The sequence below is a fragment of the Podarcis gaigeae genome, assembly GCF_964106915.1.
Source record: "Podarcis gaigeae genome assembly, chromosome: 3".
Lineage (NCBI taxonomy): Eukaryota > Metazoa > Chordata > Lepidosauria > Squamata > Lacertidae > Podarcis > Podarcis gaigeae.
Window position 1 is genome coordinate 76,803,047 of NC_139680.1, and position 26,620 is coordinate 76,829,666.

Genomic DNA, 26,620 nt, shown 5'->3' on the forward strand with positions numbered 1-26,620 from the left:
CAACAAATTGTCGCTGTTTTTGTGTTGAATATATGCTATATGGAACAGACTTCTGAACGTATTAAGTTTGAGAACCAAGGTACCACTGATATAGAAATGAGCAAACCAGTGATATTTTAGGGAGCAGGCTAGCAGGCGGGGCTCATTACTTACACCATAGGAGCCCACACAACACAAAACACTGTTGCTGTATGTAGGTTTTATTTTATTTGGTTTTTTCCTCTTATATTTTCGAAATGTACATCCAGTGGTTTTTTCCTTTACATTTTTTTCGGGCCCCCATGAGAGTGGGGCCCTAAGCTATAGCTTGTTTAGCTTATATGTAAATCCTGCACTGATTCATTTATTAAATCTGTGTACTGCACGTGGTTTCGGGGAAGGGAGAGAAGAATAAAAACCAATAGCTGTTGGGGGAAAGAGGGCGCCTTTAATAGACAGAGAAACCGAACACATAGACGCCGTCCACCCACCCGCTCAGCTCCGCCTCTCCTCACAGCTGAGGCGGCGAAAACAGGCGCTCACGAAGAAGGGAAGCCCGGTACAATACCCGGATGACGCGCAGGCGCCTTCTCCGCCCTGCCCTGCCTACGGCCTTCCCAGCCAGCGAATTGGGGCTCTTCTCCCATTTGCGGTATCGGAAGGCGAGCGCGGAGCGGGATGTCGCCAGCCATCCACGAGCCGCCTCATCAGTCCGGCGGCCAGCAGTCGGACGGTGCGTGTTTGTTTGCCGGGAGCCGCCGGGTCACGCGGTGCGCAGCTTGGGTCCTGGCCTCGCGTTCTTCCCGCTGGGTCTGGGGGGTTGGAGCGCGCGCGCGTGTCCCGCTGCAGCTGGTGCAGCAAAGTTTTATTTGGCACTTAAGGGAAGAGAGTAAAGCAGGCTTTAACGGTGTGTCGGGAGAGGGGATATTTTTTGCAGAGAACGTAATGGATGATAATTCATGCAGTTTCTGGGTGCAGAACAAGAAGTTGGGGGGGGGGGGACTCTTTCCAGCTAACTTTGCCTCATAGCAGACCTGTTGAAATTAAGGAGCGCGACAAAGTTCAGTCCATTCATTTCAGTAGGTCTGCTCTGAGGGTAAAGTTAGTTGCCTTCCACTCCTAATTCTTTCCCCTAGTTAGACTTATTAGTGTGTGTTTTTTTATAACTTTCTTCCCTTTAGTAGCTGTCGTGGTGGACAGAACATGATGCAATAAAGCATGTGGATTGAAAAACCTTTGGCTGTGTTGAACTGGACAATGGATAGTAGGCAATAAATGGATCTTCTGTATTCATTAGTACCCTGTGAGACATTATTAAGAGGCTCAGTAACTTGCCTTCTGAATATGTCTGTGTGTTTGGCAGCAGGAAAAAATACATCAACACAAGTTATTGGGAACCACGTGTACTGTGGTCCCGACTTGCTTTTATTTTCTTTAAACGAAACGTGGTTCTTATTTGCTGGTGTCTTGGATTGACATGTGTTGGGTTTCGAAAGAGAACTTTATCTTGCAGTATTTTAAAGGACCTTTGGGAGGCATGGAAGAAATATAAAAAAGCAGGACCAGCAGACTTAACATCTTTTAGGACATAGCTATGTAAATGTTTTGGTCCATGCTTCATATATACCACTAAATCTATATAAGACTTAAAGAGTAAAACAAAGCAGGCTTGCAAGTGTTCATAGAACTTGCCCCTTAGGTGTAATCATAGAGATACACATTTGGGAATTAAAATGAATCCCAGGGTTTCTTAATAGTCCACAATGTTACTGAAGGTTGTCCAAAAATCTGTAGTGTGCATGTTTATTTAGAAGTAACCCTCAATGAGTTCAAGAAAGTGAGTAGGGTTTTTGCATTTAATGTTTTATTCCTTGTATAGGTAAAAGTTCATTCTCTTTAAAATTTGCCTCTTGAAGGGGCCCAAATGACTCAAAACCCTGTATGTTATAAGACTCAACAAGGTTAGTTCAGTGAAAATCACATTTCCCCCCGTGTTTTGCATTGTTTTGAATGTGTGCAATGCTGGTGATAGGTTCTGTGCCATATTTTACCTGTGTCTTATGGTGATGCTTTCTTAATGGGAGCTGAAGAAATCCCTGTATAGTTGTGCTGTCCTTCTCTTAAATTAACACGGGACACAATGTGCCAAGCATCTTTTCTAGGTGCAGGGTAAAAGTGTGTATTCCAGTTTGGATACAGTGTGGTTTTCTAAGCTTCTGTTTTATCTCACTGAAATTACCTGTGGGACTTGGTGGGACTTCAGAGTGAACATTGTTGGGATAGGGCTATCAGTGATTGCTCTTGTGTGGTGACCTAACCTCTTAATGCCATTTGCTCAATAGGAAGCTGATTTATTTTTTAGAAGGACTGGTGTAGCTTAAAAATCATGTGGGTAGGCATGGCCTGTGTGCTGTGTGTTGTTGTTGTTGTTTAGTTGTTTAGTCATGTCCATAACAGCTCACAATTGTTGGTAATCTCTCCTGAATGTCTTGACAGTGTGACAGAGCATGTGCAAAAATGCCTACCTACTACTGTAATTATAAATTTACGCTCTTTCTTTCCACTCCATGGGTGATAAAGAGGATTATACTCAAAGTAGACCCATTGAAAGAAATTGAAAATGACTTCAAAAAGGACTATTTGCAAAAACAATATAAGTTGTATGAATGTTAAGAATCTGCATGTTTTGGAATTTAGCTCCTGCAACTAGATTGGGAAAATAGGAAGACAAGTTATAATTAAGAAAAAGTCGAAATTTAAGGTTATTATATTTTTTATTTTAAGGCATAAACACTGGATAAAAGGTACTTTAAATTCAGAAGTAAAATATTTTGAAAGATATAAATAAGATACGAAACAAGGTAATAATTTGCTGATATGTTTTATTGTAAAGAACGCAGGGGGAGGGAGGTGTGGGGAAGTCCAGCTAACAATTTAAAAATGTATTTCAGAAATTGGAGTATTATTCTTTTTTCTTTTTTTTTCTTCTGTAAACTGAAAATGCAATAAAAATGTTTTTAAAAAAACAAAAACAAAAAGTCCACTCTGAGTATGACTGACATTGGATATATCACAGCATGGTAGAGCTGCACTGTTAGTCCTCAAGCAAACAAGCCCTAAAATCTACAGGCTTGCAAGAACATAGGGAGAAGCATTGATGCTGAGTTAGGAGCTGGTTCTACATCTAGCTCTATAGTATACAGTCATACCTCATGTTATGGACACTTCAGGTTACGTGTTTTCGGGTTGTGGACTGTGGGAAACCCGGAAGTACCGTAATGCGTTACTTCTGGGTTTCGCCGCTCGTGCATGTGCAGAAGCACCAAATTGTGCCGGCGCCTGTGCAGACACCGTGCTTCAGGATGCAAACGCTGTGGGTTGCGGACATGCCTCCGTTACGGATTACTTCCGCAACCCGAGGTTCCACTGTACAATTCTTTAAAGGAGAGGGTATCATATTTGCTGATTGCTTTGAACAGGGTGGATTTGATTTAAATCAAATTGATTTAAATCACTAGTCAGGAAGACTTGATTTAATCAGTTATTTACAGAAAGACTCATTCTTGCAGGTATAACCTTAATATTTACAACCAGATAATTTTACAAAAATAAGGTTTCATTTTTGGAATAATTAATTTTTAGAGTAGTTTTTACAGTTATATCAAAAATTACTGATTTGGTTATACTATTAGAAATACATAGACAGATAATTATGAAATTGTTGTGAAGTTTAATAAGTTAACTGTTTATATTTGGATAATTTTTCTGCTGTACTTTATTGGAAGGAGGAAAACAATCATTTCCTTAATAACAATTTAAACAATTTATTTAACTAAAACAATAACATTATATCATATGTATCCATGTTTGTTAACTGATGTGGTTAAACAATTGTTTTTTTAAAAAAATCTTAGACTCAGTTTTAGCACACATGAAAAACTTAAATCCTGATTTTAAAAATCCAATTTAAATTTAAAAAAATGATATATTTTTTTAATCATTGAATTTTATCCACCCTGGCTTTGAATATGCATTTCTCACTTGACCCTGTTCCTAACACAGCCACAAAGAAAAGCCTGAAAGATGAAATTGAAATGGTTTTGCGGGAACGCATTATGGTTTTGGATGGAGGCATGGGGACCATGATCCAGCAACATAACTTAACAGAAGAGCAATTTCAAGGTGAAGAATTTAAGGATCATATGAAACCGCTAAAGGGAAACAATGATCTGTTAAGCATAACTCAGCCTGACATAATCTACAAAATTCACAAGGTCAGTATGGTTTGTTTTATGAGGATTTCACTGGGAGAATACTGATTATTTGCAAAGGCATATACAGATAACTTAAGGTAAAGGTAAAGGTACCCCTGCCCGTACGGGCCAGTCTTGACAGACTCTGGGGTTGTGCGCCCATCTCACTCAAGAGGCCAGGGGCCAGCGCTGTCCGGAGACACTTCCAGGTCACGTGGCCAGTGTGACATCGCTGCTCTGGCGAGCCAGAGCCGCACACGGAAACGCCGTTTACCTTCCCGCTGGTAAGCGGTCCCTATTTATCTACTTGCACCCGGAGGTGCTTTCGAACTGCTAGGTTGGCAGGCGCTGGGACCGAGCAGCGGGAGCGCACCCCGCCGCAGGGATTCGAACCGCCGACCTTTTGATCGGCAAGTCCTAGGCGCTGAGGCTTTAACCCACAGCGCCACCTGTGTCCCACAGATAACTTAGATGACAATAATTATCATGGTTCCTTTTGCTGAAAAATTTGTGTGAATTATAATGTATGTAGAAGTAATTGCTGAGTATGTTGCATACTTTTTCTTTAGTAAAAACTTGAGAATTGTAACAACCAATAAGACCCCACTGCATTGGACTGAAAAACCTTTATCCGTTTGAATGGACTCTGATTTCACTGAATATTCTTTACAGAATTGTTTTGTTGCTTTTTATTTACTGAATAAATCTCTATCCTGCCCTTCCTCCTGAAGGAGCCCTGGGTGGCAAAGAACAATTGGGAAAACAATTTAAAACATGTACAGTACGAAGGTAGACTAGGAATGCGTGTTGGAAGAGTAAGGTCTTCACACTAGGCACCAAAACAACAACAGAGATGGCACCTGTGTAATATTCTAGGGGAGAGCATTCCAAAGTGTAGGTGCCACAGTATTAAAGGCCTGATTCCTATATTGTGTGTAACAGACCTGCTATAAAGATGGCATCTGCAGGAGGACGCCCTCACTTGCAGAACATAGTACTTTAATTGATTGGATATATAAGGAGTGAGATGATTTTTCAGATATCATGGTATCAAGCTGTATTTATATACCAAAACCAGCACCTTGAGCTAAGTCCAGTAGCTAATTGGCAGCTGGTGCAATTTTTTCAGCAGTGGGGCAGCATATTTGCAATACCCTGCCCTGGCAAGCAGTTGAGCTAGTGCATTTTGCAGCAACTGGAGTTTCTCAAGAGCAGCCCCATGTAGAATGCATTGCAGTAGTTCAGCCTGGAAGTTTCCAGTGGAAAGAATGATAGGGTAGTGCAACTTCTGCAGGTGGTAACCATCTTAGCAGTACCCTTCTGTCTGTCTGTCTGTCTGTCTCTCTCTCTTTTTAATGAGATGTGGTTTGGCATATAACTCTTTTATCATGCATCTATACCTTGAATCACTTTCAGTATTGACTGGTCTCTTGGTATCATTCTATCATTGTATCTATTTTATTTTTAATTGATTTTTTAAAATTCTCTTAATCTTTTTACCTTCAAAAGAAATTTCTTAAAGTATTTGATACGTTAATAAAATAAAACAAAGAATTTTATTGCAGACTGTTTGCGGACTTCCCACAGTTGCCTGGTTGGATCCTGGACTTCATGTGCCATTGGCCTGATCCAGCAGGATCTTCTTATGTCTTAATAATAATAATAATAATAATAATAATTTTATACTCAGCCCATCTGACTGGGTTCCCCCAGCCACTCTGGACAGCTCCCAATGGTATATTAAAAACCCGATAAAACATCAAACATTAAAAACTTCGCTAAACAGGGCTGCCTTCAGATGTCTTTTAAAAGTAAGATAGTTGTTTATTTCTTTGACATCTGCTGGGAGGGCGTTCCACAGGGTGGGCGCCACTACCGAGAAGACCCACTGCCTGGTTCCCTGTAATGTTTTTAGATTATTAAAATGAAACATATGCTGTCTTCCATTTTAGCACAGTTTTTTATTCCCCCTGCTCTATAATTAGCAATAAAATACTTCCAACTCTTAAAAAAGCTACTTACGTAATGGTTCAATAGCAGTAAATACAAAAATATTTGAGTGTACATTTTAAAAGGTGATAGAGTAAGTGCTTTGGAAATGGTGTGCTTGAGTGAATTGAATTTCCCCCACCTACACACTTATGTCAGCCCATTTGTGTGGGTGGAATATTGAGAGGTTTACATGCAGACAAAGTGCAGTACCTCCTTCTCCACTCAATTTCAATTTCACATGCAGTTTGCCGTGGAAGAGCCTTGATTGGATACTGCTAGGAGCCTCCAGTTTAGAAGCATCGCTAGGTAGAGGGGGGAAGCTAAGCAGACATGAGAAGAGAAAAGAGGATTTGGCTCATTATAAGAAAAAACAGGTGATGGAAAGATCTGCAACACAGTGGCAGGTTGAAAGGCAGGGAAAATGTATGTTGTGGGGGGTGAATTTAGGAAAGCTGAAAAGGTTGAAAACTAGGGATTTGAGCTGCTTAATAGCTGAGAACATAGGGAAACAATTTATGGAACCTCTGAGAATAGAGTTAATTTCTTTTCCTTGTTAAGTTTACTACTTCTACTACTACTACTACTACTACTACTACTAGTACTACTAATGTTATTATTTATACACTACCCACCTGATGGGTTTCCCCAGCCACTTTGGGCAGCTCACAGCAGAATAGTAAAAACATGATAAAACATAAAATATTAAAAACTTCCCTAAACAGGGCGGCCTTTAGATGTTTTCTAAAAGTCAGATAGTTGTTTATTTCATTGACATCTGAAGGGGGGGGTGTTCCACAGGGAGGGTGCCACTACCAAGAAGGCCCTCTGCCTGGTTCCCTGTAACCTCACTTCTCGCAGTGAGGGAACCTCCAGAAGACCTTTGGAGGAGGACCTCAGTGATGGAGGCTGAGCAATGGGGGTGGAGACACTCCTTCAGGTATACTGAGCCAAGGCTGTTTAGGGCTTTTAAGCTCAGCACCAACACTTTGAATTGTGCTCAGAAATGTATACTGAGAGCCAATGAAGATCCTCTAGGACCCAAGTTATATGATCCCAACAGCCACTCCTGACCACCAGTCTAGCTGCTGCTTCTGGATTAGTTGTACTTTCCAGGTCACCTTCAAAGGTAGCCCCATGTAGAGCGCATTGCAGTAGTCCAAGCAAGAGATAACCAGAGCATGCACCACTCTGGCAAGACAATGCACAGGCAGGTAGGGTCTCAGCCTGTGTACCAGATGGAGCTGGTAGAAGGTGCGCTAGACACAGAATTGACCTGTGCCTCCATGGACAGCTGTGAGTCCAAAATGACTCCCAGGCTGCACACCTAGTCCTCCTGGGGCACAGTTACCCCATTCTGGACCAGGGAGACCCCCACACCTGTCCCGGCCCCTGTCCCCCCAAAACAGTACTTGTCAGGATTCAGCCTCAGTCTGTTAACTGCCATCTATCCTCCAGCTGCACTCCATTCACTTGGGATAAGGACATGGGGGAATATGTGTTGGATAAATGTGTTATATGTTACAGTGCAACTTGGTGTTTGTGTTAAAAAGTAAAAATAAAGGGGGGGGGGAGGAAACTTAAGTTCTGCAACATCAAATTCCCATCAAATGTGTGAGGGGGGTTTCCTCCTCCCCATCCCTTCTGACACCATCACTTACTGAAAAAAACTGAAAAATATCTCCATGCCCTACCTCTCATTTCCTGCTTCTACTATTGTTGACAAATGCTGAAACTGAATGGGGTCTGCTGCTACTATTCAGTCCAGCAGAGGAGAAACCAATGCAAATGCAGAGGGAATATCCGCAAGAGAGACCTCGAAGCTATGACAGAGAAGCTTCCTGTCATGTGTGTGTTGGTGCAGGTGATGATGGCATCCTGCCAAAGTTAGGCTTCCCAGGTTGTGTTGCCTTGATGCCCCTGCACAGTAGTGTTCTATGCACCCTCTCACTGCATGTGAAATGTGTGCTGAACCCTCTGTGAGTGGTCTCACCTGGACAATCCAGCCATCTCAGGGGTGGGAAAGGGCAAGCAGCACATTCAAGGCCCACTTGCAAATCTATATATGTTACTGGGTCCCAGTTGACAGGCAAGGTTTCATCTGCAGTAGGGTAAGCATCTCTTTAAATATTGAAGTGCATGGGATGCATTTGCAAAAAAGAAATGAAAAAAAGTTATCAGAGAAGGGAGGTCAATCTGTCTCCCAACCCTCTTTGTGTCATTTCCTGTCATAAATAATCATGCAAGTTCAACCTTAGTTTTTGAAAAGTATGTTTGCATCTAGAGAAACCTTGTCACTTATCAATAAGTTTCCTTGAAAATCTAAGCTGGGAATTTCTCTTCTAGCATTTTGATTAAAATATAATTGGCTTTAATTACCCTTGTCCTCATTTATTTATATTTTTCACTGAGAAAAATCTCAAGGGTTTAAACCGTACCACATCATTATATTGATATTCTAAACAGTCACATCAGTACTTCCAAGTCTAGAAAGAAGTATGCACATTTCTTTAAGGAACTGAAGTGTCTTCATTTTGGGGAACAGTGTGAGTACCCAAGAGGAATTACTGCTATTGCCACTTTCAGTTATAATTTAATTACATAATATATGGTAGATTTTCATCTCCTGCTGTTCAAATAATGAAAAGGCACTAGCTGACTTTGCAGATGGTAGGACTTTTTAAGCTTTCCCTCTAATCTCTTAAGATTAATTGCAGAATTAAAAGTGATGAGAGAAAGCCCTGTTTTACACCTGGTTACTTACTGAGAGTGGTAGGCAAACCTGTTCCCCTCACAGAACTACAGTTCCCAGAGTTCTGTGTGGAAAAGGGATTGTTTGTTAAACCACTCTAGGAATTTTAGCTCTGTGAAGAGAATAGGGGTCTCCAAACAACCCTCAGCACCCTTAACAAACTATAGTTCCCAGGATTCTTTGGAGGATGTCAGGACTGTTTAAAGCGGTATGGCACTACTTTAAATACAGAGAGCAGATGGGCTTCTACTGTGAAGGACTGTAGAAGAGCTTAAATTCCTTGTTTGACATTTGTAAAGAGGCTTAACTTGCATTTGAAAAACAACTTGTTCTCCTCCCCCCCCCCACTCCCAAAGAAACCCCCTAATCATTCTCTTTTTCTTGCAGGAATACTTGATGTCTGGTGCTGATATCATTGAGACAAACACTTTCAGCAGCACCAGAATAGCACAAGCTGACTATGGCCTTGAACATCTGGTAAGAATTTTGAATTTCTTGTTAATCAAGGTTGGGTTTTCTAGCTTGTTCACATTTACTCTTCTCCTTCACGTGGCTGTCTCGCCACCCCCTGTTGAAATTTAGATGGGGCACATGCCTGCCCCTTTTGATTATTTTATTCTGCACTGTGCCATGTACAATCATGGCACTATATATAAATAACAACATTTGTTTGAGATGTTATAGGTAATGTAGTTTTGATTTGCTTCTTTCTGACGAAAGATTTTCCCAGGCCCAGGCTAGCAAGTAAAGATTGAATGAGTAGGAGAGAGAACGTGCAAGGATTAGCAGCCACAGTACTCCATTGTATGTTTGTAGCTCAAGGTCAGCAACTGCAGTCCCTTGTTTCTATGGAGAGAAGAAGAGTTTGCATGCTGTAGTGTTAAGGGGGCATGCCTGAACCCCTGGAAGCAGTTATACTAGGCAGCCAAGCCAGTGCCTAATTACAAGGCTGGGTGATTTCTTGTAATGCATTCTTGTGTTAGCATACATTCTGGATCAAAATCAAACATGCCCATGCACTGTGTGGCTACTCATCAAAGGATCCTAAAGGATCAGTGAAACAAGAGTGTCTCGCTTCGGTTCTTTATAGCAAGACCGTGACACTTTTAGTATCCTGTGGCGTGGTTTCAACCGGGCTCTAAATACACATTTTAAAATAAATTAATAAATCTGGACAGTCATGACTGATTTATGCCATCTTGTGACATTTGAAATCCTTTCCTGGGTTCTTGAGGTAAGTAAATTTATGACGCTGATCACATTCAGACATAAAGCTAAACTATGGCATAGCTTTATACAAATGGACAAGGACATCTGAGCTCCCCACTGCCCTCCAATATTAGTAGGAGATTGAAAACAAAAGTGAGAATTTCCAGCTAACTGTGTTTACCTAGGATGTCTGTGTTGTTTTTTAAATAAACAACCTTAAACCTTAACTATGGTTTAGGGAAACTATCCAACTCAAAACTGGTTGCTGATTCTGGTTTGTTTCAACAATAAACCATGGTTAATTGGAAGCTTTTACTTCAGTTTTCAATCTACCCCATGTGGCAATATCAGAAGAAAGGAAAATGAGAGCCCACAGCTTAAGGCTTCTGCACGTAACACTAAACAATCATTTGTTGGAAGCCTACTACAAAAAAATCCTGAGGCAACTTACAGTACAAAAAGTACTTTACACTTTACTGGGCACTAAAATAACCACAGGCTTAATTCTAAAAGCAACAGATGGAAACATTCACCTCTTCCCAACCACATGCACATGATTGTGATCATCAAAAAGTGAGCAAGCTAAAGGTCCCACAGAAATGTTAATCATTAGATGCATGGCAGAAGAGGAAAGTCTTTGGTACCAAAAATGTGTTGATGTAGGCAACTAGGCAAATGTCCTTGGGGAGAGTATTCCCCAAATGTGGAGGGTGCACCACTGAAAAAAACCTCTCCCTCGTTGCTACCCTTAAAGCTTGTGTCAAAAAGGGCAATCAGAAGAGGGCCTCTGATGATCTTGGGGGGGGGGTCTGTGTTGACCCACAGGCTGAAGTTCTCTGTTGCTGTCTTAGAAAGACAAGACTAACAAGATCAGAATGAACACTGGAAGAAAGATCTGCTAGTGCACAAAAAAGGAAGATGAGCGTACTTTCTTACTAATGACCGGGGGGGGGGGGGGATTCTTGACTCCAGGCTGGATGTGTGTTGATCCTGACTGGAGGGTCACATACTAACTGGGCACTCTCAGTAACCCATTGGTACAGCATTGCCTTGGTTGAATTTGGTGGGGAGGGATGAGATTAGGCTTTTGTGTCTTCTAGAGTTCTTCCTCTTTCACATTTCAGTAGAGGGTGTTGACGAGAGCTGCAAAAAAAATTCTTGTCATAGTGTTAGCCCTTGCCAGCTAACATTTCTAGCAAGGTGGAGACTTTTGAGCCAAGTTGATAGTTTAGGCCAGCTCTTTGGAAACATGTGGTGGTGGGTGTTGTTTTTTTATACCATGACTTGTGAATTGGCTATAAAATGCATTGCAAATGAACACTCTAAAATGTAGCTCAAAATAGAGTTAGTTAAAGTTTGAATATAATGTCTTTTTCTGAATGCTTGTTTGTTTTGATGTCTCCTCCACTTTCTCTTACCCCTGTGCTGCCCAGGCTTATCGGTTAAACAAAATATCAGCACAGGTAGCCCGAAAAGCAGCCGATGATGCCACTGCTGAGACAGGTAAATAACATTCCAATATTTCTAACCTACTGGCTTCCAATTAGTTCACACATTAGCCTAGGATCACTGTTTCACATTAGGCTGGAGGATGTAATTGCTGGAGGTGTCCTTCAGTGAAACATAATAATGCATAATAAAATAGGCGCTATTCATTAGGGGCTCTTGTGGGTTCCAAATTCTGCTTAGATTCTAGATGTTCGTGTCAGTCAGTGCTATTCCCAAAACATTGCAGCTTGCATACTTGGGTTTCTTATTTATACAAAATTACCTGAAGGTCAAGTAAACTGGCTTTAGTTTCTTGCAGATTCCAGCAATAGGCAACTCAAGTGCTGACTGGAAAACATGGTTTTCTTAAATTCCAGCAAAAACCCACTATCTGGTTTCAAGGAGGAGATGTAGACTCTTAATAGCTTTAAAGAGAAGGTGTTGTTTTCTCAAAATCAAGACTAGAAGAGACCAGTAATAGTTAAAGAGAGATCTCTTCAGTCTAGCTCACCTATGAGACTATTAAAAAAAGCCATCTCCAGAATCTACTGCACGTTTTGATCTTGGAGTATCTAACCAGTCTTTCTAATTAGAATCTTGGTTCTTATTCTAGAAGCCTTCAGCCAAAAACTGATTGCTAAGTTTGTCAATATGTGAAATTTGGGCTTTCTGCCCTCGTTGCCCCTTGAGGCTTGTTGTTACAATAGAAGCCACAAAAATAGTTAAAATCAACAATAGGCTAAAAACAGATTGAAACACATGTCCACATTCTACATATCTGGATAGGCTTGTCTAAAAAATAATGCTTTTAGCAGGTGCTGAAAAGCGTAGAGTGAAGGGGCTTGCCTTGTATCATCTGCCTACCTACTTGTCCTTCCTGCCAATACCCCACAAGTCCCTATGTATAGGTTTGTCCAGCCCTATATTCATTTTAGCTCCTCCTCCCCCCCCCAACTCTGCCTGTTCACCACCTGTTGTTTCCTCAGTTCTGTGCATTTCAGATAACTTTCTGCTGTGTCCCACTTCCTTTAGCTACCCTGTCTCTTGACAGCCTATCTATCTCCTTTTTCCTTCCCTCCACCTTTGACAAATAGCATCACAAAGTTTAGTCAGAACCGCTTCTCTCATTAGCCTAATTCAAGCTATATTCCCCACTAACCTTTCCTTTAGGCTCTTTCGTTTCTCTGAGACTTCTTCCCAGTTGTCATCCATATGCTGGATGCTGTTTTAATTCCTGCCAAAATGATAACTTTCCTTCCCCACATTGGAGCTGGACTGCAAACAGTTGTATTCCTTGAGCAGCTGAACTATGCCAAAATACAACACCTGCTCACCCAAACTGTATTATCACTACAATGCTAAATCGTTTTTGTATTATTATTTTTAAAATGTATTTTCTATATTGGTACTTTGGAACTCTCCCCCACTGGATCCTTTGAAGTTCCTTGCTGCAGGATTGTGCCACTCACCATTGGCATGGCAGGCAGGTTTTCCCCCTCTCATAATTGTTCCCAAGTGCAGTGCCGTACTTTTATCAATTGGACTGGATAGCATGTGATGAAACACTGGTGTATCTCTTTGCCCCATCATCCAAAGCCTGTTTCTCAAAGATTATGTCTCTTCTTTGTAAAGGAAGGAAAAGATACGTTGCTGGTGCAATGGGTCCCACAAACAAGACCCTTTCTGTCTCCCCTTCAGTGGAAAAGCCAGATTACAGAAATGTCAGTAAGTATTTAGATTGTTATTCCAAAGACTGAGGGCAAATATTATTTATTTTGCTTTTTCTGTTTCTATCAGTTTAACGCCAACACCACTTTTATAATATAGGCTGACCTATTAACATGTTTTTGCTGAGTCCAGAGACTTCCAATTTTGATGCCAGTTCATGTTTTTGTTGTGGTTCATAAATCTATTTCTAATTCCATGTTAGAGGTGTCCACAATATCTTTGAGGAAGCTAATTAGAATTATTTGAGAGCCGAATAACTAATCTCATTATGCTGTACATTGCGCCAAATTATAAGGAATTGCAGTGCAAAGTTACCTTCTTGCATGTCCACCAGTTGCGGAGGATATGAGAACCACATTTGTAGTCGGAATAGGTGTTTCATTGTCACTTCTAGCATAAAAAGGAATCTGTATTATTGTGTTGCAGCTTTTGATGAGCTCGTGGAAGCGTACACCGAACAAGCCAAAGGACTTCTTGATGGTGGAGCAGATATCATGTTAGTTGAAACCATATTTGATACAGCCAATGCCAAGGTGAGAATTCAAAGCATACTCTTGAAAGTGCCATTTTTTAAAAAACAAACAAACCCCACCCCATGTGAACTATAATTCAATTGATCACAAAGTTAGATGACACAAGTCAAAAGCAGATAAAACTCATTTTATTTAAAATGATAATATTGATTCTCTTTGTACAAGTGCATTAAACAAGGAAGGGTGGGGGGCGCTGTTCTGTTCTGCTGGAGTCCTTAATACCTTGTAGTATTCTGGATGGGATGGTTAAAATTTCCTGGAAGGGGATGCCATGTATGAGATGAAGTTAAGAAGCTCCTCTTCCTTGCACTGGATGGGGAAGCTTCAGGAAAGAGGAAAGGAGAAAAACGAGCCCTTTCCCCCACTTTATGGAGACCTTTCTCTTGATAATTAAACAACAGGGCTCCAAATCCAAGCCCTTTAGCAGTACATAGCACAGAGGGGCAGTGTTTTGGGTGGATGTAGAATGAGAGAAGTGTCCTTTCCTTCCCCTTGGTGAAGCCTGAACAGGACTACATGGCTCCTCCAGGCTTGCTGAAGCCCTGAGTGTTCCTGTTAGAGGCTGGAGATAAGAAGAATGCTGCTGGATCAGTCTAAAGGCCTCTGTGTTCCAGCATTTGGTTCTCTCAGTGGCCAACCTGTCCTTCTCACAGCAAGGACAGCAGCGTGGTAGCATTTTCTTCATTGGGATCCCCAGCAACCAGCATACTTCCTCTGATTCTAGAGGCAGTACAACACAGACACACAGACACACACATGGCTGTTTTATGTATGTGCTTTGTGCAGCAATGGACATATATGTTCGTGTGTTTGTATGAATATATATGTGTGTGGATATGGATGAGAAAGAGTGGGGTGTTCCCACCCACCTTTTGAACGGGCCTCACCCACCACTGGCATGAACTGACTGGAAGGTTAGAGGCAGTGTGGACCTCAGGCTGAAAAAGGTTTCCCACACCTGCCATAGATTCATGCAGTCTGGCCTGGATTTCTTGTCACTGTGAAATTGCTGTTGGGCAACTTTTCCTGCAGTCACAGAGCCACATGAGAGATTATATTGTGGCTCCTTTGTTGTTGGTCTTGTTTTTATTTAGGGGGTCACTGGTCTCCTTTAAAGAAAAAGCTGTTGGTGCTGGTCTAATCCTCCCCTCCCTACAACAAAAGCTCAAGATGTGCAAAATGTTTGAGAACTCCAAAGTGGAAAGAAGGCAAATCTCCCACCCTTAATTTTTGTGACGTTTTCATTGCACAGGCAGCTCTCTTTGCACTCCAGAAGTTGTTTGAGGAAGAGTATGACCCCAGACCATTGTTTGTAAGTATAAGAACTGAAAGAGTAACCACAACTCTGTAATTAATGAGTTAATGCTCAACCAACTAAGAAATGAACACTTTGTTTTACAAACTATACGTTCTTGTATGTTACCTTGCACTTCGAGGTTCCTTTCATTAAAGTTCCCGACATGTATTTTAGAGCATCAGCATCCTCTTATGAAAATTATAAATAAATATGTGTTGGCATTTAGAAACCGTTTAATATTTAAAACGTCTCTTCAGCGGTATACAAAATAAGCAACAACAATGTAATTAAAATAAAAATGCAACATGGAGCCATTAAAACAGTATTATAAAAACAAAAATAGGAATTTAGGGACTGTGAACATATAAAAGCAGGGTCCCATCTTGCCTTCTAGAGAAAGCTGAGGCCAAAAAGGAGGTCATTGACAGATGTCTGAAGCAACTAATGGTTGCTTCTTCATATATTGCAGAGAGAAGGGCTTTCCACAGTACAGCAGCAATAGTGGAAAAGCTGTAGTTTCAGAAGCTATACTACCTTTCCCCATTTGGCTGTTCTTTGAGTTTAAAATATGTTAGTTAAAATATACTTCCAGGAGCCCCTCTGATTCTGCTGTGTAAATATATATGTAAATGTGCAAACTTCTAGTGTGCAATTCTGCACTCTGTGTTCACAGAGTGACTCTCACTGGACTCTGTCTTTCCGTGCCATCTGCTGTCACGTTTGCTCTTCCGAGTGTGTTGAGATTCTCCTGGGCATACTTCAGTAGCAGCTGAAGGCCTCCTGTGTCTTTAAACAACAGCATTTTTTTGCCAGCTTTTCCATATGGCCCCCATGCACAACTGTCTGCTCCTGCTGGGAGAAGCCTGCGTGCCTGGGACAAGAGCGGACAGTAAGATACTAGCTGTAAAATGTGCTCTTGAATGGACCCTGCAGATTGCAGCATGCTGAGAAGGGCACACTTGGGAGCAGCTGGCAGGGGAGAAGAAGTTTGTCATAGAGCCCTGTGGGAAGCCTTCTGCCCACTGTGACAGCAAGGTGGGAAACAACCATTGTGCTTCTCTTGCCACATGAACACCTTATCACTTTGGACAGCTATCCCTTGAGATCCAAGCTGAGATAGACCATTAGGTTAGCTTCCACTTATTATGTGGTTCAGCTACCACTGCTTATGTGATTCAAATAATATATATCTAACATACTGGTTCACCCTAATGTCTCTCAGTATCTCAGATGCCAAACGTTCTCCTGTACTGCGGTTCTTATTCATTAGAAGCATGCATGAGAGCTTCCATTAGATCAGGGTGTTAGGAAATGCATCAACCTGGTTCAGTAAAAGATACCTTATATTTTGTCTGTCACACTTACAGCATCTTAAGGCTGCAACATGGAGGAGTTATAATTGATTGAACTACAGGTTTATTGACTGCATTCATATATCATGATCCTAGTTTGCCCGCTTACTATGTTTTAACAGCATGCAGGGGCACAGTGCACAATAATTCTGGCTTGGATGGTTGAAATAAACTAGGAAGTCACAATCTGAACCCAGAATCGTGGTTTGTTTCTGCCTAATAAGCCAGGATCACTAGCATGGCATAAACTATTGCTTAATAGTTGGCTTACGAATCTTGGCTTGTTGGAGAAAAACCATTTTCAGTTCAGTAGTCATGGGAAACCCAGCTTAATTGTGTCTTCCTAGTTTATTCCCCCTACTTGTTGGAGAGCAGCATGCTGCTTGTACCCAATAAACCATAATAAGCCAGCAATCCTGGGTTATTGTGACGTGCAGATGCGGCCATCGTGTAATTAAAAAGACTAGTATTTTGCAGTTATGTTGCTGCTAGCATCAGTTGTGTAATGCATTATTGTTTCCATGGAAATCTTTTGTGGTTTTGGAGTTTGTTCCATAATGAGAACATTGGAACCCTCGGATTCTAGTTATAGGCAACATTGGAAGTATAATATTAAATAAGGGAAGGGTTGAGGACCTGTGGTGTTCAAAAGAATGTGAAAATGAATGCCTCAAATGCCAAATTATAGGGTTATGGGGGAGGAGGAGGAGGTTTTTTCTTCCTTTCTTTGGCTTGTTATAGAATAGGTGAGTATTCCTCTTAAAGGAGGGGTGGGAAGCTGATCGTCTGATCAGGTTAAAAATCTGGTTAATTTTTTAGCATATTAGTGTTCTCTGTACAATTTCCTAACATCCCAAGTGCAAATTCAGATAAAAGTTTCTTCCTCTCTTCCTTTGTCTTCAAATGGAGAAGGGAGCTATTCATTTACAGATCAATCTTTGTGACAGCTAAAACATTGTTTGCAGAGGTTGTTGCACAGAACCTTCATCATTCTGATTGCCTCTTGTTAATTTTTAATCAGGCATTGTTCATTTCAGATCTGCTGTTGCAGCCGTCTTCATACAAGGGTTTTTTTTGTCTGTCTCTCTCTGCTTCCCTTGTGGTGTTTAGGTATCGGGAACCATTGTCGATAAAAGCGGCCGCACTCTCTCTGGCCAGACTGGGGAAGCTTTCGTCATCAGTATATCTCACTGTGACCCACTTTGGTGAGAGAAGTAAATTTACTTACAATAAAGCTATGCAGTATTGATAGGCTCTGTGCCAGTTTTTCTAAAATCGATTCAGATGAATGGGGGTTGCGGTAGGATTGTGCGGACAATGTTTGGACCCCAGTCTAAGGTATCCATCTGTTCTGCTTTTCAAAGCACTGATTTTCAAAGCACTGATTTTCAAAGTGTATAGACGGCCTTCTTAGGGACACGTAGACCTAAGTCAATCACAGCTCTCTCCTGGTGTGCATCTTGATGGGCAGGAGGCAGAGCATCATCTTATTTCCTGCCCTTGCCAATCAGTTGTCCACTTCTCACTGTCATTGCATATTGACAGTCCTTGGCCCTCAGCAACCTTCAATGCATCCCATTTTGGATTGTCAAGCCAGCCTTTCCCTCTCCTCTGCCAAATCTCTCCACCTACTGAGTTTTTTTAGCCTGTCATTGCATTGTGATGTGGAGGACGGCATGCAGGGAGGGTCATCCCTACTCTTCTTTCTCCCCATATAAATCATGCTGCATCCAGCCTGCCAAATAGCTGTTTGCCGGGCTAGGTGGAAGTGTGAGATGGTTGTGGAGGACAAACGTGTAGGCAGGTCACTCCCATGTGCCATTCTCCATTTGTAAATCGTGTGAGTATGTGACCCTCTCTGACCACATCTGCTGTCATGGCGCTTCCAACTGCCCACCTACTGCCCCGTGTATGTCTCTTGGGGGCAAAATGTTTGTTCATTCCTTCCGCCAGTGCTCAAATGCACTGATTTGTTGTTGTTTTTTAAGTGCAACCTTTTAGAACTTCCAGTGCGAATTACAGAAAAGGACTAGGTACATGATGCACAGTGAGAATATAAGCATTCTTGAGTCATTTTGGGGCCTGCCTTCCTCCTTACCTTACTCTTGCCACCCTGGAGCTTCAGGGAGATCACCAGATGAGGCTTGTAGAGACAGACAGAGACAGATGGTGGTGAAATGATGCAGAGAGAAATTCAGCAGCTTAAGGTGAAAAAGGAGCCTGAGCCAAAGAGAAAGAAGGTGGAAGCTTATAAATCAACCATGACTTAGCAGCATAGAGTGAAATTGTATTTATCTGTGGTTTGATAAGGATGACAGCATTAGCTCTCCTTATCTGTGCTCCAGCATTTATTGAGTAATGGGTCTATAAGTTAAATTCAGGGGTTGTTGTTTTTTTGTTTTAAATGGCCTTCCTTTCTTGTTCATTTTTCTCTTTTTTTGGACAGCCTTTCTAATCAATGTTATAAATGTGTGTGTGCGCGCATGCACACGCGCAGCTGTGTGTAAACCTATTTTACAAGTGATTGCATAAAACCACTTTTTAAACTATTTGATTAGCTTAAAATATGTCAGCTGTTTGCTTGTGGGTCAAGCCAAAGAGGTCAGAAATGTTGTTAGTGATCTTGCTAAGCTGATAACCACATACATCCTCTTATCTTAGACAGTGTGGGCTGAAGAAGCTTCCACCTATTGCAGAGAAGCTACTGCAGAGCTTCCAGAAGAAGCAGCTCTGAAGTAGGCCAGGGGTTCCTACAGTGTAGGTACTAGCCAGGTCCAGGATCAAATGTGCCTAGCTTCAGAGGAAGAACAGCAGGGTGGTCTCTGCTGCTCAGAGACATCATAATGCCTTACTGGGAAAGAGGAATGAGTATGCTAACAATGCAGTGAGCTATTCATTTGGCACACACACCTCAGGATTCTTATTTACTGTTGGTTCCTTCCACAATGGCCCCAGGAAGGATTTTGCTGCTGCTGTTGGCTTTCAGAACAGAAAAAATGCTTGTTAGTGAAAGAGTTTACATATTGCCTATCTGAACTCCTGAATTTGAACTCCAGGATCTTGGGTAGCAAGTATTCAATAATTTCTCTGTTTGTGGTCTCCAGTAACCCTTCCGCTTTAAGCTGAAAGCTCTTCTATTCCATTAAGCTCATGCAGGCAATTAAGAATACACCTTTCCATAATAGTTAGCTGATTCCTGATTTTAACTTTTTTTATATATGGACTTCCTTGTACTGTCTTATGTATAATAGTAAACAGCTCTGATTTTTTTAATGAATAGCAGTTTATAAACATTTCAGTAAACAAACAACCAAACGTATTGCCACTCATGGGCTAGATGCACAATTTGTCAGACTTACGAGCTGCTTGTTTTCATCATTAATCTTTTCAGAGTTTCCTGGCAAGAGGAATTGATTGTTAAACCACTCTGAAACTGTAGCTCTGTGAGGGGAATAGCGGTCTAATAAGAACTCTCAGCAACTATAATAAACTACAATTATCAGGATTATTTAGGGGAAGCAAGGACTGTTTAAAGTGATACAATACTACTTTAAACATATAGTTCATATGGGGGCCTAAGAATTTTTCTAGTTCTGCTGTTGGTACTTAATTGTTGGGTTCCTTAGTTTGATAGGATGAAACAAATGACCACAGGAAAAATATTTTTCTTCAACTGTACTTGAGATCTGAGGAGAGAACCTATGCTTAGAATTTGAGCTTAAGACCTGACTTTGTTCATATTTCTGATGCAGATGTTTACACTTAATAACCTGGTGAGAGGCTGCTGAGGCTCTTTCTGTGTAAAAAATAAAATAAATCAGCCTCAAAAGAATCAAAGGTGAATAATGCAATTACACAATCTTAACACTATCCCTAGGCATACATACCTATAATCTATATTGGTCTTTCTAGCATCGGACTAAACTGTGCCTTGGGGGCAGTGGAAATGAGGCCCTTCATTGAAGCTATTGGGAAGTGTACAACAGCCTACGTTATTTGCTATCCCAATGCAGGTATGGACAGATTTGTGGGAATTTTCTGTTTTTGCTTATCATTAAGTGATAAATCTTGTAAATCAACATGATGTGCATTTCTAACACAGCTGCAACAGCTTACTTCATAATTATGTTATCTGCAGTCAACTTAATTGTTATGCAAATGAAACTGCATGAGAAAACCCTGCCAAATTCAAGACAGTTATTATGGTTTGAACATGTGGAAGCACCCTTGAAGGGTTGAGTTGATAGGAATGAACATTTTGAGCCCGGTCATGTAATGCTTCCTTGGTATTGTGATGTCTTCCACTGAAGTCTGTATGCTTGAAATTTGAAGCACTAATTTTAATGTATAATTTGTTACATACTATTATTTTCTGTGGTAAGCAAACATTTTCTGTGGAAAAAGATGTGAATGAATCTTTGGATGACACTTAAATTGGTGCCTACCATTTAAACACTGAAACAAATGCTTCTCCATTCTGCTAATGCATTTGCTGATGTTTTTGTAAAAAAGGACATTTGTTTTTAGAAAGAAAGGGAGGGAAAACCTGGAAATAATAAATAACCTTCAAAAGCTAATATTTTAAATCTAAGGCAGGTTGTTGCCTGGGAAAATCTAATTAAGAAAAGACTAATGAGTTTTTTATTTATTAGCAATGTAGCACATACTCATTAATCCCATTGAAAACTACAGCTGCAGTGATGTTTTTTTTCTTTCTAAGCAGATCAAAGCTTTAGAAGTTAAGACCTTTTACCAAACCTCTCAGAAGAGAAACTTCCTAAGATTTATGTATATGGATGTGCCAGATGCATATGGATGTGTGTTATCGAGCAAATTATAAATTTGTATTATCCAGCTGAAATAATAAATGGAAACAAAACTCCCCTATAGTTACCTATAGATCACGTGAAAAGTTACGTATAGATCACGTGAGGTTCAAGCAGTTTCTTATATTTCTTCAGGTCTTCCTAACACCTTTGGTGGTTATGATGAAACACCTGAAGTGACTGCCAAGCACCTAAAGGTAGGGGATAATATTTATTGTGTATGTATTTATTCCAACTGTAGAGGGGGAAAATATTTGCATGTAAATCAAACCCTGTATTTGTCTACTCAGAAGTAAGTCATATAGTGTTCGATGGGGCTTACTCATAGGTAAATAAATTTTATAGGAATGGGGCTGCTGGTTCAGGATCCCAAGTTTGTCCCTGTTGATCTCAGATTATGGAAGACATGTTGGTAGACATGTGGACTCACAAGAAGGACAGATGGAGATGGTTTATAGGAGCCTCACATGACCCAGACAGCTGCTTTATACTAGCATTGTGGGGCTTTGCTTTGATTGTGCTGAAGGATATGGACTGTATAAAAGACAAGGAGGTACCTATGCAAAGAGTGACTTGGTTCAGGATAGCGCTTAAGCCTTCAGTCAGGCTGAGAGTGGCGTTGCCAGCATAGTAATTCATCTCCATTCCTGAAGTGCTACACTGGTGACTAGGAAGGAAGTAGAGCTCTTAAGCAAGCAGAACTTGAGGCAGGCTTCCCATAAATCATATAGATCTATATTTCAAACACACACTTCGGAGGGGGGAGGGTGAATGTAACTGTTTGAAGATGAGAAAATTATTTCCAAATGTGGTTGTGTGGGCAGCTCCAGCTATATTCTTGTTAGCTAGCAGGAATCATTTGAAGGTCCTACTGCACTAATTGGGCTCATACCAGTAGTATGTGACATTCTACTTTTATATTGCTGTTAATTCATCCCCACCAGCTCCTCTAGTTCAATTATATCTATATACTGTTTTCCCTTATCTGCAGGATTTTGCCTTAGATGGTCTGGTGAACATAGTTGGTGGCTGCTGTGGAACCACTCCAGCACATATCTGGTAACTTGATATATTAACATCAGCTTCAGCCATCTATGCAGACAACCAAAGAAGCTGTTTGGAGAATGGGGTAGTGGGTTGCTGCACAGTTTAGGGCTCCTAGACACATTCCAGGTTTGCTGGAAAATGAAGGAGAGCTGATTCTGTTTTCCTCACATAGCAACCACCACAATGGTGTGTTTATTATGTGCAAATCAGCCTTGGGATATCCCTGGCTGAGCACTTCGTCAATAGTGGTCACTGCATACCTTGTGGTTGCCCTGATAAAAAGGTGGCTTGGAGAGACTAGTCACAGCTAGCAGGCATGTCCTTGGAAGGCTATTTGCCAAGTGTGTTGGTGACAGCAACTACTATGTATCTCAGCAAGTTCCTTCATGGGGCCTCTTGCAGAGCAATCTTCTGATGGACTGGCCCATGTCTTTTGTTTCTGATCAATGTTGTACAAAGTGTCTACCCTGATCTGGGCTAATCTAGAATTTGTGTAGAGGTTCACGAGGCACTGAGGTTTCTTCATGCAGTCCACCCGATGGGTGGACCGGGAAATCCATCAACGTATGAGGGATCTAGGGGTAGGGAATGTGTGGCCCTCTAGATGTTGTTAGACTACAACTCTCAACAATGCTGACCATTGGCTATGCTGGTTGGGGCTGATAGGAGTTGGATCCCAACAACATCTGGAGGGTCACACATTTGTGATTCATATTCTAAGAGGAGGAACAGCCTCCAGATATATTCCAGAACCAGGAGTTTTAGACTGCAGATGTGTGGTGACAACCATTTTGGGGAAATTTACATCCATTGTCCTTCAGGCTAAGCAATCTTTTTCTTTCCCCTTCGGGATTTAAAGGACTTGTGCGCCAGTTGCAGAAAATGTTGATTGAATGATGCATGAAACCACTGCTAATTAAGTTAATTAAATTAAATATTTGTTCAGCTATAGCTACTTTGGTAAAATGTTTTTCAGCAATCTCCTTATAAAGTTAATTGGAAAACCTCTCTATTTCTTCCCTGATGGCAAGAGTTTAGCCATCTTTCTCCTGTAATAAAAAGTGATGGAGCTGAATTTTAAGGCTTCATGAGGGAATGGGAGGTAGTACTTGAGGCAGTACTTGAGGTCATAAGTGACCACAAGCATTTTGTATTACTGTATATGCCTGGATGCTCATAGGATGTCAATAAAATTAAAATATGGTGGAAAACTGAAGAGAATGGGTATTGGTGCAGGGCACATAGCTTTTCACTGTTAATAACTTCTGCCTGATTAAGAGCCAGCTTACATAAGCATTTTATCTGGAACAGTTAACTTCTGCATGTCAGGTATTGCAAGCAATGCCTTCTTGTCACGAAAATTAATTATACAGGCAATTTTGGGCACTCTTCAGTATTTCTTGGGTGCTGTTCAAAGGTTAGTATGTTAATTACTGTTTTTACTAAGAGTTGCATTATCTATCTATCTATCTATCTATCTAGTACACTCCTGTGAGCTCCTTAGAGGAAAAGTGAGAGGGGACTGTAATAAGCAAATATGTATTGGTCTCTTAACATGTTCCAGTTGAACATAATCCATACTGATATAGCCCTGAGCTGCTGTTTTGTGTTTTGCTGTTTTGTAATGCAGGGCGATAGCTGAAGCAGTAAAGACATGCAAGCCTCGCATTCCTGCCTCCTCTTTTTCAGAAGGCTACATGCTGCTCTCAGGTGATGTATCCAGCTGCCCTGATTTGCATTCTGTTAAAGTATATTTTAGAATGCCTCTCTTTGCTGATTTACTTTGAGATATCTATATTTTACTGGGAATGCATATGTCATTTATGTCGTTATAGACTATTATATAGCTATTAAATTGAGAGGGTTTACAAAACCAAGAGAGAGAGATATGGATGGATGTAGTTAGATAATGTCTGACCACTGTAATTAATGCATTGGTAAATTTAAGGCTGGATGATTTCAGTTCACTCTATGTGGGGCTGCCTTTGGACCTGCTCCGGAAGCTGCCGCTTGTGCAGAATGCAGCAGCCAAACTGCTGATGGAGGCACATGGCTGACAACATGCAACACCATTGTTAGAACATCAACACTGGCTGTCCATTTACTACCATGCTGGGTTCGCATAGGGATCACTTGAGCCCTTGTATGCCATCTTGACCACTGAGATCACATGTAGGAGCGTCATTTTCTGACCCCTCAGTTGGAGAGGTTTCTGTGCTGCCAAGCTTATGCAGACAATTATGAAAACATTGTCTGTAATAGTTAGCAGATGACCTGTGATTTTAGCTTTTTCTGTGGTCTTTATATAACTGTTGTATACCGCTATTTCATTAAAAAAAAATCAAAATACATTACAAGTATTTTTTATCAATAAATAGTAAACATTGGTACACTAGTCATACTGCATCCTGTAGTTGCAATGGGAATTAGTGCTTTTCCCCATCCATGTAGAGGACAGACGCGTTTCATTAGTCGCATAAATATAAAGAAGAGTACAGGCAACCCTCCGTTCATGTGTGGGTTACATTATGGGTCATCATGCAAGTCTCAGCCTGCCCTGTTCCACCCTCTTCTGGTGCTCAACACAGCATGCATGTGCGTGGTTGCACGTGCATCAAACACTCGGGAAATGGGAGTTGCCTGTATATTCTTGTAAATCTAAAGCATAGCTCATTATGCTTTGCATATCAGCTACATCTGCTATACATGGGCTTTATGTGAATTGAGAGTACGTAGGCTGTATGTCCTGCTTTTTAACCTGTGTTGATTGTTGTCATTGTTTTTTCCTTTCAAGGCTTGGAACCCTTCAGGATTGGGCAGTACACCAACTTTGTGAACATTGGTGAACGCTGCAATGTTGCAGGATCACGAAGGTTTGCCAAACTCATCATGGCCGGCAAATATGAAGTAAGCATTCAACTTAGTGAGTTTGCATATTCAGTCTGTAGTAGATAAGTAATCAGCAGGGAACTTTTTCATGCAGTTGGTGGAAGTGTACTAATTTGGTTCAGCATGAAAAAAAGTGTCAAGGCACTTCTCTTGTAAAGGTAAAAGGCCTAGCATGGAAGCATTTTTGTTAATAGGCATCACAGTACTCAAGCGTTTGAATTTCTGGAAGTGTGAGCTTCAGCTGTGCTTAGACAGCTGAAAGAGAAAAATGGAGTCATGGATTCCTGACTTCCACACAGGTTCTACACTGTTGCTTATGCCTGCAGGGTTTACTAGGGCAGTGTGGGAATAAGCTGCAGGAAAGAAGCTTCCAAACTCCTATGGTTATGTGCAAATGGGGCTCTGTTTCGGCCCAATAAACTATTTCAGTCCAATATGCTGTGTGAAGCCAAACCCAAAGAGAAGAGGAATCTGCTTAAGACAAGAGAGGATGGGAGACACATTTATATTAATGTTTTACTTAAAGGGAGTGGGGAGCTGTTTGATGTAATTCAGAATTGGAGATGATCACCAACAAAAAGGAACATAAAAAGGACTCACTAATGCTAGGCCCAACTTAGGCATTTACTATATTTTTTACAAATATTTTTTTGTGATCCCTTTTTAGGATGCCCTGAGTGTAGCCAAGGCCCAGGTTGAGATGGGAGCTCAAATTTTGGATCTCAATATGGACGACGGGATGCTAGATGGGCCATGTGCTATGGCCAGATTCTGCAACTTCATTGCTTCAGAACCTGACATTGCCAAGGTTGTATGCGCAACTTCTGATGTCAGATTAAAACAGATGTTCTTGCAGATAGAGCTGTGAATTGGGGGAGGGGCGTATACAGCATTCGTTTTAATTCTACAGACAGTATTTAGTGACTGCATTTCTACCGACTTGCCACTTTCCTGAAAGTTCATCCTATGGCACTGCTGTAATGCTAGAGGTCCCACCAAGATTTACAAGGGTTCTCAACCACCCAAATATTACCCCGGATCCTAGCAAGGTGACTATGGTGTGGTCAGAGCCTGTGCAATTGACTCTGCTCATGTGGTGATGCAGAGTACTTAAATGCTGCAGTTATGCTGTGGGATGAGCCCATGCAGAAAAACAGCTCCTGTGTTGCAGGGAAACATTTTGAAGTGCTGGGTTATTAATGGCGGGGAGGATTCTTGCTTTTCTTCTTTTGAAGGACTGCAACAGTTTGAAATGCAGATGGCTCACCATAAATAGTA

At 41.1% G+C, this 26,620-nt stretch overlaps 1 protein-coding gene across 5 annotated transcripts in view; it reads left to right on the top strand.

Annotated features, from left to right (window-relative positions):
• Positions 1-315: 315 nt before the first annotated feature.
• The window catches only part of MTR (5-methyltetrahydrofolate-homocysteine methyltransferase), a 56,355-nt gene continuing 30,050 nt past the window's right edge, over positions 316-26,620 (top strand). Inside the window, exons 1-14 of one of the 5 annotated variants that reach the window (XM_083732200.1) lie at positions 316-712; positions 4,042-4,253; positions 9,361-9,450; positions 11,616-11,685; positions 13,303-13,395; positions 13,825-13,931; positions 15,184-15,243; positions 17,691-17,785; positions 20,493-20,593; positions 21,542-21,603; positions 22,398-22,465; positions 24,084-24,163; positions 25,248-25,360; positions 26,010-26,150. In XM_083732200.1, coding sequence (XP_083588326.1) covers positions 658-712; positions 4,042-4,253; positions 9,361-9,450; positions 11,616-11,685; positions 13,303-13,395; positions 13,825-13,931; positions 15,184-15,243; positions 17,691-17,785; positions 20,493-20,593; positions 21,542-21,603; positions 22,398-22,465; positions 24,084-24,163; positions 25,248-25,360; positions 26,010-26,150 — 1,347 coding nt within the window. In that variant the 5' untranslated portion in view covers positions 316-657. Of the gene's footprint in view, positions 713-1,825; positions 1,941-4,041; positions 4,254-9,360; positions 9,451-11,615; positions 11,686-13,302; positions 13,396-13,824; positions 13,932-15,183; positions 15,244-17,188; positions 17,327-17,690; positions 17,786-18,317; positions 18,421-20,492; positions 20,594-21,541; positions 21,604-22,397; positions 22,466-24,083; positions 24,164-25,247; positions 25,361-26,009; positions 26,151-26,620 lie in introns of those variants that run through there. The other 4 variants (XM_083732196.1, XM_083732197.1, XM_083732198.1 and 1 more) reach the window with 4 other exon arrangements.